The sequence below is a fragment of the Syngnathoides biaculeatus genome, chromosome 10 (genome assembly GCF_019802595.1).
Source record: "Syngnathoides biaculeatus isolate LvHL_M chromosome 10, ASM1980259v1, whole genome shotgun sequence".
NCBI classification, from domain to species: Eukaryota; Metazoa; Chordata; class Actinopteri; order Syngnathiformes; family Syngnathidae; genus Syngnathoides; species Syngnathoides biaculeatus.
In genome coordinates, this window is record NC_084649.1 from 12,242,789 (window position 1) to 12,257,280 (window position 14,492).

The 14,492-nt window shown below is 42.0% G+C and overlaps 1 protein-coding gene across 1 annotated transcript; it reads left to right on the top strand.

Annotated features, from left to right (window-relative positions):
* The first annotated feature begins 1,733 nt into the window (after positions 1 to 1,733).
* Positions 1,734 to 11,580, top strand: slc6a14 (solute carrier family 6 member 14). The gene is made up of 15 exons (XM_061832279.1): positions 1,734 to 1,906; positions 2,103 to 2,250; positions 2,339 to 2,470; positions 2,687 to 2,848; positions 4,289 to 4,376; positions 4,454 to 4,586; positions 6,434 to 6,574; positions 7,448 to 7,583; positions 8,158 to 8,250; positions 8,336 to 8,461; positions 8,553 to 8,662; positions 8,740 to 8,839; positions 9,578 to 9,687; positions 11,186 to 11,353; positions 11,440 to 11,580. Exons 1-15 carry the CDS (start codon positions 1,757 to 1,759, stop codon positions 11,578 to 11,580), a joined length of 1,938 nt encoding a protein of 645 aa, XP_061688263.1. The 5' UTR covers positions 1,734 to 1,756.
* Positions 11,581 to 14,492: the final 2,912 nt, after the last annotated feature.

Sequence of the window (14,492 nt, forward strand, 5' to 3'; positions counted from 1 at the left end):
AGCAATTAACTCCCTCAACTTGCATGGGTTCCATCCTATCGACGGGAGCCGATTAGAGAGCGGTGGGCGGACCGGGGCTCTCTCGAACATCCCACAATCGCGAGTCGACCTGTTCTTGTATTGCGAGCCTCTGGTCCGGAGGTAGTTCAAGTGAGATAAGACGGTTAGGGATAGCTCTAACCCTTGATCGCGGGTGACAGTGCCTGGAAAAACACGTCTAGGAGCACTCCTTCATTCCAATGCCTCGATTGCCTACGTTAACTCTGCTGGAGAGAGATCAGCGAGGTCACCCCTCGCGTTCTGGGGACAAGTACTGGAATACCTGCGTCATTGCTCTCACAAAGGAAGCCCAGGAGTGGCATGTGTCAGATCCGCAGCTCCACGCTGTGGTGGCCCAGGCTTCTGGCCTCCCCATCAGGTGGCAAATCACGAACACTATCCGGGACCGATTAGTGGGAAAAGTGGAGGACTGTAACTCACGATGTAGATAACATTGGGTGAGAAAGGGCTTAATATTACCCGAATCTCTGGAAAACCAGGAGAGTGGTGAACATCCAGTCCGCTTGGAGTCAGCGACCTGAAGGGGAGCAGGCTCGGACGGACTCGGATTCGTAGCAGTGGGAGCTGCCTCCGAAGTCGTGCCGGTAGTACTGGACAGGGATGTGGACCAGGAATTCAGCAAAGGCAACAATCTCCTGTAACTGGTGGTTAGTCGCTTGAAGAGTGGTTTCCTGCTCGGTGAGATGTCTTCCTTGGACTTGCAGGGCATGGCGGAACGCAGCTGAGTTAGCTGGGTCCATGTTATGGCCAGATCGTTCTGCCACGACCAGAACACAGGGTTGAACCCAAATGGACAACTCAGGAGGCAAAGAGGCAGTTTGAAAAGTGTCTTTATTCAGACTGGTGTCAAAAACCCAACGGGGAGTCAGTGGTGTCAGCAGCAATGGAATCGGCAGGCGTAAGAGGCAGGCAGGAGTCGGTACATGAGAGAGCAGGAACAGAATCAGGAACTTACTAGAATGAGGCATGAGGCAGCAATCTGCCACAAGCCAGACCGTACGAGTGGTTCTATATCAATGGGACGTGATCACTTGAGATGAGGCGCACGTGTGCGTCTCCGCTGATTACGACAGGTGCGTGCCGCAGCAGTGACCGGTCCGGCCAGGACAGGGACCAGCAGGGCCATGACAAATCACACCGCATTTTGATCTTCGGTTATGTCCAGGAGAGCGTAATATGCGTATTAAAAAAAAATCATTTTCAGCCAAACTACAGTTGCCAACTAGCTGGAAGTGGCGTGGATGTATGGATATAAACAGTGAAAATGTGAATTTTAACTGACCCATAACAACTTTGTCCTCTGACCTTTGAAATAAATCAACAACAACTAACAACACACTTCAAAGACCCGTGTTTGTTGATGTCTGGATCTAATCCACACATACTTGTTTTTCTTCTTCTTTTCCCTAATCCACACATACAACAGATAAAATGTACTAACCTATCAGGGGAAGAAAAACTAAAGACTAGAGCCTGGCAGGTTGCTGTTTGTTCAAGATCAACTAAAAAAATAAAGGCTGCCTTTCAGCTTTTTGACTTCCTGCAAGGCTACAGTAAGTCCCACCTGACTTGACAGCACCAGACAGGTTTTGTGATGGAAAAACCGACGCAACCGTTTTAGGTGAACAACTGGAGCTCATTATAGAGAGGAGCGGCAACATTTGCTGGATCATTTTTTTTTTCTTTTTGCGGAATTATGAAAATGACTTTTTTTTGGCAAGCGGTGGATCACAGCAAAACCAACAACTTTTCCCAGTTAGACTTTCCACTAACTGGAAGCAGCTGCAACAACATGAGGAAATACTGCTACAATCCTCCCAAAGACGCGCCCATCATAACCGCTCAGGTGAGATGGAAAGAGTCTGCTTCTTTTATAGCATTGCATGCTTCATTATTTATTTGTTCTTCGATGCTATTAAAAAAAATCAATGAATAATGATAAGCAGAAGTAAACGTTCCCTGGGCTTTGAGAACAAGCTGAACAGGCAGACAAAAAGACGTTGCAAAAATGAAAAAAATACATGAACTACATCTCTGTGCAGGATCCTCCTGTGGTTGATGCCGCTGCTGAGAATCCTGAACGTGGTAACTGGACCAACAAGACAGAATACATGCTCTCCTTGACAGGTTACGCAATTGGTCTGGGAACCATTTGGAGATTTCCATATTTGGCCTTTAAGAATGGCGGGGGTAAATATTCTAAATCGTAAATACGTTGAGTGACATCGATGGAGGGTTTCAAATGCATGGATGGTGTTTGTTTATTCCCCTTGAGCAGGTGCCTTTGTTATTGCCTATTTCACCATGTTGGTTTTGTTCGGGATTCCTCTTTACTTCCTGGAGAGTGCCATCGGTCAGTTCGCCAGTCAAGGCACAGTCAACGCATGGAGAGCAGTGCCGCTACTTCAGGGTAAGGTTTTTCACCCAAAAATGATTTGGGACACAAGTATTTTGACACACAAATGTGGTCACGGAGAAAAATCACATCTCAAAGAACCACTTTATATCATTAGCTTTCAAATAAAGAGGAAGTCGCAGTTTTTGACAATTCATTTTGTGGATGCATAGTACATTTTGGGCTACTCATGGTCATGGATGCACTCCAAACATCACGACCCATCAACAGGTGTCGGCGTCGGCTCGGTCTTGTCAACCGGCCTGATGTCAATATACTACAACGTCATCGTGTCCTATGGTTTGTTCTACCTTTTTGCCTCCTTCCAATCTCCTTTGCCGTGGTTGAAGAGCCTCAGTTGGGGAGACAGAAACTGCAGCGACAAGCCTTCAGGTGCCCTGATATACTCGCGTTCCCATTGATTTTGTAAGAACTGAATGACATCAGACTTTTTCTTCAGTGTTATGATGCAAGAGGCAAAAATAACATTTGAGTCATCTTCTTGCAGATTTGAGAAAATTTACTTTCTACCTTGACAACCTTATAATCCTTGTCGAGAAGAGCCTTTTTAAATAGTGGATAATAGCTTTTTACAGAAGGCCTGAGTCACATACAATTTTAGACACAGCTTTCAGTGATAAATGTGTCTTGCCAAAATAAATACTATTTTTTTGTTAAAGAATATGTCATCAAAGATCACAGAATAACTGTTGATTTACTTTGAAACTTTCACAAATGAAAATTTCACCTAATGGTCTCTTCAAAGATGCTGATTGTTTGACTTTCAGATTAAAACCAAAAAAAAAAAAAAAAAAGAGGAAATAATGAAAATACTGTTGGTGCACAATTTGATTTAAAATAAAAAGTCTGTGTTATGTACTGGCCAAATAAGTGAAAACAGGAGTTAACCACAGTGAAACCTCCTCAACATGTCACAACATGTTTTGATGCTGGAGTAACCACTGGTGGACACCATATTATTTCTTTCTTATACTTTTTTTTCCTCTGAACAAATTTAAAGAATCCAGGCCTTCCTTTTTTTAAAAATAAGCCAAAGAAGAAAAAAAAAACAAATTAAACTTTGGAAGCTTGCTGAATTGAACTGGCGTCATGAGTGCTGAGGTTTTGCACGTCGACTGTTGCAATAAATCACACAAAGAAAAAGAAAACACAAAACGTGCCTGATGTTCATCTGTGGATATGTGATGTGGTCATATGACATATGCTCATACTGAGGTACTTGGAAATGTGGTATCACGCAACCGCTTGCATGACAGCAGTGGGAACTCCAAAACTGAAGACAATTTTCAACGAAGAGGCAAATTCGGAAATTCTGCTTCAATTCTGAATTGTAATATCTCAGAGACATATGCATTTATCTGATGACACTAATGGTACGAGTAGCGCGCTGTTGTCAAGTACTATCTATTTTTTCCATCACTAGTAACTCACAGTTTTGCAACTCGTGAGCAGATTTGTCTTCTCACTAAGTACAAAGAGCATACGAGTTGATGGGCCTTACTCAACAAAGTATCAATCATAAGTAAAGTCAAAAGTATTAATCAACAACGTAATAATATATATGATATCATAAATATTTAAAATGCTCTATGTTAATATACTTTTTACCTATTTATGCTTACCTTTTTTATTTCTATCAACATTTTTAGCAACTCGTTGCAAATTCCTTGTTGCATTCACGTCCCTGTTAATTGTGATTCCATGGTTGAGACTACAAAGTTTGCGGCAATGCTTCCTGTGGGGGGGGGGGGGGTGTTTATTGTGTAATCATCTCTCGCTCTCTAGTATATTACAATCCAAGTGGTGCTTTAGTGGCCAACTGGACTCAGGACAACTTAACCTGCATGTCATCCGACAACCTCGATGTTCGAGTGCACAGCCCCAGTGAGCAGTACTGGGAGTAAGGATGAGTAGACATATTTGCACGCATTAGTTGATGTGTGTGTAAATTTGGGTCCCCTTCTTGTTCTTCTTCAGTGGCGTGGCTCTACAGAGATCCAGTAGTATCGAGGAGACGGGCCCCATCGTTTGGCACTTGGCTGTCTGTTTGCTGCTGATCTCCATCGTTGTGAGTGTGGTGCTCATCAAAGGAATCAAGTCCTCAGGAAAAGTAGGTCAATGTCAGATTTGGCCTCTGCACCCACAACATCAGAGAAGAAAAAGGAAAAGCTGGATGTGGTACAAATGGAAAAATGAATATTCACATTCAGTGTTAGGTTTTTCCACTGCCGCGTCTTCCTTCTTGGTAAATGATCCTCAGTGGGGATTTGCATACTTAATCCGCTTCACCACTTTCACGTCACAATCAGTGGTGGGTATGGTAGTCAAGTAATATTACGCTGACAAATAAAATGAGTCATCTTCAGCTTCCTTTCCTTTCGGCTTGTACTGTTCGGGGTCGCCACAGCATGTCATCTTATTCCATCTAAGCCTATCTCGTGCATCTTCCTCTCTAACACCCACTATCCTCATGTCCTCCCTCACAACATCCATCCTCCTTTACTTTGGTTTTCCTCTCGCACTTTTGCCTGGCAGCTCCATCCTCAGCACCCTTCTACCAACATATTCACTCTCTCACCTCTGGACATGTCCAAACCATCTAAGTCTGCTCTCTGTAACCTTGTCTCCAAAACATCCAACTTTGGTTGTCCCTCTAATGAGCTCATTTCTCATCCTATCCAATCTGCTCACTCCAAGCGAGAACCTCAACATCTTCATTTCTGATGCCTCCAGTTCTGCTTCCTGTTGTTTCTTTAATGCCGCCGTCTCTAATCCGTACATCATGCCCGGCCTCACCACTGTTTTATAAACTTTGCCCTTCATCCTAGCAGAGAGAACACCAGACACCTTCCGCCAGCTGTTCCAACCTGCTTGGACCCGTTTCTTCACTTCCTGACCACACTCTCCATTGCTCTGTATTGTTGACCCCAAGTATTTGAAGTCGTCCACCCTCGCTATCTCTTCTCCCTCAAGCCTCACTCTTCTTTCTCATTCACGGACATATATTCTGTTTTACTTCGGAAAAAACTACTCAAGTAGCGAGTAACTCACAAGTAATTTCCGATTTAGTTTTTTCAAATTATTGTTTTTAAATCAAAGCACTAACGTCAAATAAAATAAAAATAGCTAAATAAAATAGGCAGCATGGTGGCTCAGCTGGAAAGCATTGACCTCACAGTTCTGACGTCCCGGTTCAATCGCAGCCCTCCCTGTGTGGAGTTTGTATCTTCTCGCTGTGCCTGCGTGGGTTTTCTCCGGGCACTCCGGTTTCCTCCCACATCCCAAAAACATGCAATATTAATTGGACACTCTAGATTGCCCCTACGTGTGATTGCGAGTGTGGCTGTTTGTCTCGATGTGCCCTGCGATTGGCTGGCAACCAGTTCAGGGTGTACCCCGCCTCCTGCCAGACAACAGCTAGTATTGGCTCCAGCACTCCCTTCGACCCTTGTGAGGATAAGCGGCTAAGAAAATGGATGGATTGATGGGTGGATGTCATATTCAGCTTCATGATGTGTCTTTTTTCTGACATTGTTTCCACTTGTCAAGCAGCACAATACTGTGTAAATTGATTTCAGTGACTAGGATAAATGTATTAAAAATGTACTATTAAAAACGTAATATGAGATTGCAACTGTGCCATATGCAACACATCATCTTGAGCAGCTAAGTTTTATCAGTAGGGGGTGTGGGGGTGGGTGCGGGGCCCCCTGACCACAGTGCCTGGTCCCCCCGGTGGCCACCCCCTCCGTATAGTTAAAACGCATTACTGCAGTAAGATTTGTGTTTCATTGCGTCAATGGAATGGCCACAGCACGCACTGACCTGAAATACAGTATGAGACCCTGGACAGACTTGAGAATGCAATGAAAGAAAAGAAAACAAAATACAGCGTAGCAATCAAACACTTTTAAATTGTTACTTTTGTCGCTTGTATGTGCCCTCGTGTCTCTGCAGGTGATGTATTTCACCACTTTGTTCCCGTGTGGGGCGCTTGTGATCCTGCTGATCAGGGGCGTGACACTTGAGGGAGCCAGAGATGGGATAGACTTCTACATCGGTGCTAAATCCAACTTCACTAAACTGGCAGAAGTGGAGGTGACATTTATTGAGTATTCTCGTTAAGCGGCAGCAGGGCTCTAATGCACACACCCCCACCCCCACCTCAATATAAATTGTCACTTTTTCAATGGTTATTCTCTAACAGAGGAAGGTAGAGTAGCCAAATTACACAAACGCCTGCCACAAAAAAACAACAACATATGTATAGTACCTTACAGAAACTTGCTTTATTCACTCAAATGACTTTATGAAGAAAGTGTTTGCTGACAGAGAGAGTGTGTGTGTGTGTGTGTGTGTGTGTTTTCCAGTTGTTACCATAAAATAGTGCTTGCTATCTTATTGCCATATGCACAACCAAAACAACAGCAACAACATCGGTACCTAATCACAAGGTTTTCTCAAGTTCAAACTGGGCTAAAATATTCAGTGAAAAAAAAAAAAACTCCTCCAGTACTGTAGTCAGATGGTTCACTCCATCTCCTAGCACATTGTCAAAAGCTCAGAAGAGATGCCAGGAGACAGAGCAGCACACGAAGCAACAGCTCAAGAACAGGACCGCTATCCGTTCCTCTGCTCAAGGGAGAACTCCGGAACTGCTCGAGCCCAAAAATAGGGGATCTCTAACAGGCCAGTCTTATCATGTCTCTGGACAATCTGTCAGGAACAGACTTCATGAGGTTGGCATGAACTCCTCAAGTTAGGCCTGTAATCATTGGCCAAACACCAGAATTGACAGATTTACCAATTGCCTGTGCTGTGGTAAAATTGATCTTGAGCAAATAGATGCAGTATGATCCCTCAAAGATTGATATACTGTAGGATCGTGATAACGAGAGCGGTGTTTTGGTCATTGTACTCACCAGCCCTGGCATCTCTGTAGTCTTTGTGCTCAAAGAAACATGTTTTTAGGTCTGGAAGGACGCTGCAACTCAGACTGCGTTTGCGCTTGCAATTGCTGGTGGAGGACTTGTGACTCTTGCTTCTTACGGCAGGTTCCACAACAACGTGTTCGTGGACTCGCTGGTCATTAGCGTTATCAACCACGGTAGGACAACAAACACACGTACAGACACGCATGTGGCTGCAACTGTTTTTGTTTAGCTCATTCATATTTTTAGTTTTACTCCCGAGGATAAAAGAGGATTGTTCTAGTTTTCAATTCCAATTATGTAAATTAATGGGCACTGGGTTCAAATATCAACTCTGGCCTTCTTAAGCGGGGTTTTCATGTTTGTCCCCGTGCTTACAAGTGTTTTCTCCAGTTTCTTCATCTTGCCCTTCCATATAACAAAAACACGCGTTAGGTTGATTGAAGATTCTAAATTGCCCGTGAGTTGGAATATGAATCGTTGTTTGTTTACGTGTGACCTGCAATCGGCTGGGAGACCAGTCTCGTGTGTACTCTGCCGCTCAGTCATCTGGGATGTAAGCAACAGCTTGCCCGTGACTCAAAAGTGCAATGAATAGAAGATGGATGGACAGATAGATGGATGGAGCACACTTCAGGAGAGCAGTGTAAAGTCCCAAGATCCAGACATGAAACTATTTGACTTTTGATCTGTTTGAAAGGAAGCATACGTTGATTTGTGTTTAACGTGACGATTTTAATTGCATTCCAGCTGCAAGTTTTTTAGCAGGCTTTTCCATCTTTTCCATTTTGGGTCACATGTCCCACATCTACCAAGTTCCGATTGGAGAAGTGGTAAAAGATGGTCAGACACTTGTAAAAGCACTCATTCAAGATGTCGAAAAGCTTTTCTACTTTGTCTTATGACATGATTATCTCTCTTTGCACAGGATTCGGTCTGGCATTCATTGCATACCCGGAAGCCCTAACGAAGCTTCCCATCCCCACCCTTTGGTCAATCCTCTTCTTCTTCATGATATTCATCGTCGGCCTCGACTCTCAGTTCACAACTTTCGGTCAGGTCATCACAAATTTACTGGTGCCATGGCTAACTAATAGCAAATCGCCATGTTCACATGAAGTCATTAACATGTTCTCTTTCACCAGAAGTGATCGCCACCACCTTCATGGATGCTTTCCCTAAGTCTAGGCGGGCCTATGTAAGTGTAGGATGTTCCTGTATCTGCTTCTTGCTAGACCTGCCAATGGTCACAAAGGTGGGTCTTCAGATAAGTGCTACTAGCGCTGCCTGTATTTTGACACAGTTCATGTGGACTGTGTGTCTGTGCCATAGGCAGGAATATACTGGGTAACTCTCTTGGACACGTTCCTTGGAAACTCAGTACTGATTGTTTTGGCTCTGATGGAGATCATTGGCTTCTGCTACATATATGGTAAAATGGATTTTAAAAAAATGAATATTCTATTAACATGCACATTCCGATAACATGCTGTGTTTGTATGTGTTTATGTAGTAAGATGGATATTTCCATTCCATAAAACTTTCTATCCAAGGACTTGGTGTTTAAATAGGGTTCACCACTCACTATGGTTAAGACCAAAATCATATAAATGAAATATTGAGTTCAAGCGAGCTTTTTTTTTCTTCTGACCAGGTATACTCTGTCTTGGAATGACACAGGAACAAGACTGTAGAATCTACAATTTAATATCGCAAGACTAACATCTACACTGTAGATGATAGTCTTGCGATATTAAATAGTTTCATTGTTTTTTATGTTCACAAAATTATATGTGTTTTAGAAGAAATAAAAGATGTTGAACCATTGTGTAGGAGCCTGGTACCTTGAGACCACTACACAGTTAAAACATTGGATGTGCAAGTACTTAGAAAGGCCATAAAGAATTTTGAAAAGGGAACAAATGAATATGCACAAATGAAAACAGCTCAATTACAATGTTTTACATCCTTTTGCCACTTTTTTCAATCGATTCCTGTCAGACGAGACCCATTCAACAAAAAAAAATGCACTTTCACTCAAATTTTGGAATGATAATCATTTAGTTTAACTGCATACATCTTAATTCCTGCTGTTTTCAGTTTGTGTGTGTGTGTGTGTGTGTGTGTGTGTGTGTGTGTGTGTGTGTGTGTGTGTGTGCATGTGTTGCAGGTATGAACCGATTAATTGAGGACATTGAGATGATGATCGGGAAAAAGAGCTTCTGGTTCTGGCTGTGGTGGAGAGTATGTTGGTTTTTTATCAGCCCCTGTATCCTGTTGGTGAGTTCCTTTTTAATTTGAATCATAACAGAAATGCCATCTGTGGCATACATACCGTATGCACAAGGGTTAGAGCAGTACCATGTTTTTCAGACCAGGTACAAATAATTACATTTGCGTCCTCGCCAATCCAATAAATATATTTGATAATGCCATTGTGTGTTGCAATTGTGACAAATGTGTGTTATTTTGAACAAAATCACAAACCCTTCTTGAACATGGCTGATGTTTCAATTATGATGCATTTTAAAGTCACGGCTTCTCATTACTAACACTGTATATATTATACTATATATGATACTATATTAACATCGTTCTGTTATGTGGCGTCTCATTCTGAACAATCAGAGGCACAATGTAAAAGGAGCACAAACGTGACAGGGAAGAACTGAACGGTGAACTGCAGCCCCACACTACTGCCACTTTAAACAAAGCAAAATGAAACAACAAGACATATTTAACTGTTACATATTACCATAAATCCAGACTAATGTTGCCATATACATGACCAAAGCAATAGCAAAAAACATTTGCAAATTAGCACAAGCTGTCAAGTATGAAATGGACTAAAATATTCAAGTTTGGATAGTGAAAAAACTACAGTGCTTGTTTCAGCTGTTGTTTTTCTGAGTATGTAAAGTATATATGAGCTGCGAGTCACTTTGATTGGCCGGCAAAGCCCGATATAAGACTTTGAGTGCGGGAATTTGACTGTCCTTTGATCGCTGATCTTGAGGCAAACATCACCATGGTAATCACGGCGGATTGGAGCAACAGTGCCTGATGCAAGACAGAAGATGTCTGATTCCGATGGGCTCGATGCAAGATGCCTGATGTCAAAAACAGAAGTCTAAAAATAGCTCATGCATGCAATTACCAATAAATGAAAGTAGCAAATGGCAGGTGAATTATTGTAATGGAGTAAAAGTATTCTTTTTACTTGACAAAAATAAAAGGTAAATAAAAGGTAAAGTGGGCGGTACTGTGGCTCAGCTGGAAAGCATTGGCCTCACAGTTCTAAGGACCCGGGTTCACACCCAGCCCTCCCTGTGTGGAGTTTGCATGTTGTCCCCATACCTGCATAGGTTTCCTCCGGGCACTCCAGTTTCCTCTGACATCCCTAAAAAAACGCAACATTATTGGAGACTCTAAATTGAAATATTATATATAATAATATGATATAATTAATTTTTTAAATTTTTAATTCATAGATTCATTGATGACAGTATGGGTGACAACACGGGTGGCAAGGCATTTGGTGGGGGTGGCAAGTGGAAAAAGCAAAATGCCGAATGGGTTCACCCTTTAGAATAGCACTGTGCAAACGACTCAACAGGCGTCAATCACATCACTTGTGATGACAGTTTAAATGTTTTCTCTTCGAGGTCCAACTGAACAGACCTCTGTTTGACTTTTTTTTTTTTTTAGACAAATGCAACATGTCTATGATGAGTTTAAATGTAAAGTGTTGTGCTTGACGCGACCTATTGTTGTACAGGTCATCCTGGTGTGGTCTGTGAAGTCATTTAAGCCCCCCAGCTACGGAGAGGTAAAGCTCCCATCTTGGGCAGTAGCGGTGGGTTGGTGTGCTACTGCTCTCCCACTCATATGGATCCCTGTCATTGCTGTTTACAAGATGAGCAGAGCAGAAGGAAACCTTTGGAAGGTGTTTTGCTCCTTGGCCTTTTCTTCTTCTTTTTTTTTCCACAAAAAGTTCTGACCTCTGTGCATGATGCAAACTATTTCCTGCAGCGCCTGAAGTCACTGTGTTCCCCTGCGGAAGAATGGCATCCTTTTCTGGACATGCATCGAGGCGAGCGCTACTCAGATGAATGCTGCCAAAAACCAGCAGATGACCGACAAATGTCAATGCCAGTGTTCAGTGCTTTGTGACATCATGGAAACATTCCATCTAGATCTCTGTTCTCTGTTTAAGGTCTTCCGGAGTACTGCAAAACAAATGTGGAGTTTTTGCAAAAATAAATATTGCATATCAACAAATGTAACTATTTGTTACTTGGCGTTGACTTGTAGTACCAGTTGGGGGGAAATATGTGTAGTAGGAATTTCGAACACAAAGAAACAATCTGCATACTTCTACCATTATAATGGAGTGAAATGATGAGCAATTCTAGAAAAAAAAACCTTGATACCCTTTGCCAGTTTTTTTCCGTTATGTGATTTTGCGAATTGTAAAGGTAATTAAGACTTCTTTTATCATCTCGGCATACTTTCTTCACACAGCTCATCTTGAGTAGAGTGATACTGTCCAGGTGTACTTAATGTACATATGTGTTCAATTATTTCAAACTGAAGGTTCAAGAAAGATGTGCAGTTAAAATTAAGATATGATAGTTATGTCATGTAAAATACTTTATCAAAAACTACAGTAGTTGTGAGGAAAATGGTTTAGAATATGGACGGATGGATGGATGGATGAGAGTCTTAGAAAGTATGAAAAATAACGTTAAAACCAGTGGCTGCTGGGTCACCTTCAAAAAGTCCAAAATTATATAATGAAAACTGATTTTTACAACTTTTACCACAAATCATTACTCATTGACTCGAGTTAAAAGTTTGACAAGAGCGTGCAATAGACAAGGTCGGGTGTGAAATTGCAGCAGGCCGAGCTGACCAATTTGTCACTCAGCGACAGCCGGACATGACGTCGGCGTCTTGGAGGCGTGGTCGTCCTATGTAAATTCTGTCACGCTTGTTGACAAGTTGAACCTTGGTAGGTGAGACTATTTGAAAAGGGTGATGATATTTACTAATTCAGTGAAGCCAATTAACACATTTTGAGAGAAGAACATAGCATAAGATTATCAAAACCTTGACATGAAAGACCTCACACCGCACTCCACTGACATGACAGCCTTGCAGAGGAATGAAATACATTGAACGGTGCTCCATAATCAGGAAATTTTTTTTTAAAAGAATTCCTGTATTTTGTTAAATAAAAAAAAATACAATGAAATTACAGGTTCATTTATTAAAACGGGGTTTATTTCACAGGGTTACAATTGGGTTGGTGACAGTGGCTGTCGATTGGAGCCTCGGCTGCTTTCATGATGCGTCTCAGAATGATTTGCACCTTTTTTGCAAATCCGCAAATTCACTTTTCAATATTCAATTCACATGAATTCTTCACTCAAAAAATAAAACAAGAGTCCTACTCGGGCAGGTTGGGGAGGACCAAATAATACACTTATGCTTCATATGCAATACCGGGTATATAAAGTGGATTCACCAAAACTAACAACTTCCTCTAAAACTGAATGACTGACTTGGTAATAACTAGCCCCCACTTGGAGAAAACTTCCCCAGCAGCCACTGTTACAACACAAAGAAACATGGCTACAGATGATAACAATACAGAAAATATATATGAATATTTGCTTCTGGAGATATCAGGTGAACTTGATTAAATGATTACCTGGCAATTGATTAACAACTGTGTTAGGTTGAGGTCGTGTTTTGTTTTCCATGTTCAACACTTTGCTACTTTCAGTTTTACAACCTGCACTTTGACCGGCTCAGCTAGATCATGTATATATTTTCTGCTGCGGTAATTACACTCAACTTACCGAAGCCCTTAGCAAAATCTTCCTGTCACATTCACCATGGCAACCATGCACAGAGAACCTGGCGATTAACATAGACCTTTTGCCACCTCCCACGCAACAGACACACTCAAAACACACCACGGAATGACTCTCAGAAATGATCAAATTCATGAATATTTTACATTTTAGCAGAGGTAGGCCATAAGGTCACTGAGCGACAAGCATCTGCTCATTTGTCGGAGGAAAATAATTGAAAGAGAATTACGCAAACGTGTACTCTGGGTGTAGTTGTCTCCATGACGTCGCTATTCCATTAATATTGGATAATTAAGACAAAGTGTTAAGCATGCACACGAGTCTTTTCGACCTACCGGTGGTCCCTCGGTTGCTCCTTTCCACCACTCCCCCAAACTGCAGGCTTCTTAAGATCCTGTTATTAGATACTGCAAGCCTTGTCACCATGGCAGCAAATTCCCAATCTCCTGACCATGTGCGCACCACCCGCGTATGCGCACACAGTACGTCGCTGATGTGTTTGTGGTTGCGTGGTTTTTCCTTGAATCCATACATGAAGTCTAGTGGAGGTAAGAGCCACTTCAGTGCATGTGAAAGGCACCGGTAGTGGGAAAGTGACCTAAAAATATCTTTGTCAACATTTACTTGCATTAACACTCAAATTTCTCAATCACTTCTACTAAGTGGGCATTCGTGCAACATACTGTACATGCTGTATGCTTTTCAACTTGCGTATAAGACTAAGAATATCTTTATTGTTATTGAAATAGATACAATGAACGTGAAAGCGCATTCTCCCAAGCGGCCATAGGAAACTATAAAAGTAGATCGCGCGATAATAATATTATCTTGCACATTAAATAACAATAGAGCATCCTGGTTATAAATGATGTGTCTGAGTGCAGTCAAGTGATATAATGTGTAATTTCTTATAAATGTAAAGTGTGTGAATGTAATTTGCTCAGTGCAATTACAGCTCTTGCGTAAAAATGGTGTTGCTTTTACTGTCCTGAATTATCTGTCAGAGGATGACAGTTGAAACTGCTTGAGTCCAGACAGGTCAAGTGACTGAGGATGTACAATGCCTTCCTTCGGCAGTGACACCTGCAGAGTTCCAGCCAGTAATCTTCTGGACCACCGTTTTGACCAGTTGGAGCACTTTACAGCCTGCCACTGTGCAACTGAGAAATCTCACGTAGGTTCGGTGCTTTAGATGCTCTCAAC

Coding starts and splice junctions, on each gene's coding strand:
- slc6a14 (XM_061832279.1), top strand. CDS start 1,757: ATGAAAATGACTTTTTTTTGGCAAGCGGTGGATCACAGCAAAACCAAC. Junction 2,849..4,288: donor CTGCAGCGACAAGCCTTCAG/GTGCCCTGATAT, acceptor GTGGTGCTTTAG/TGGCCAACTGGACTCAGGAC. Junction 8,663..8,739: donor ACCTGCCAATGGTCACAAAG/GTGGGTCTTCAG, acceptor TCTGTGCCATAG/GCAGGAATATACTGGGTAAC.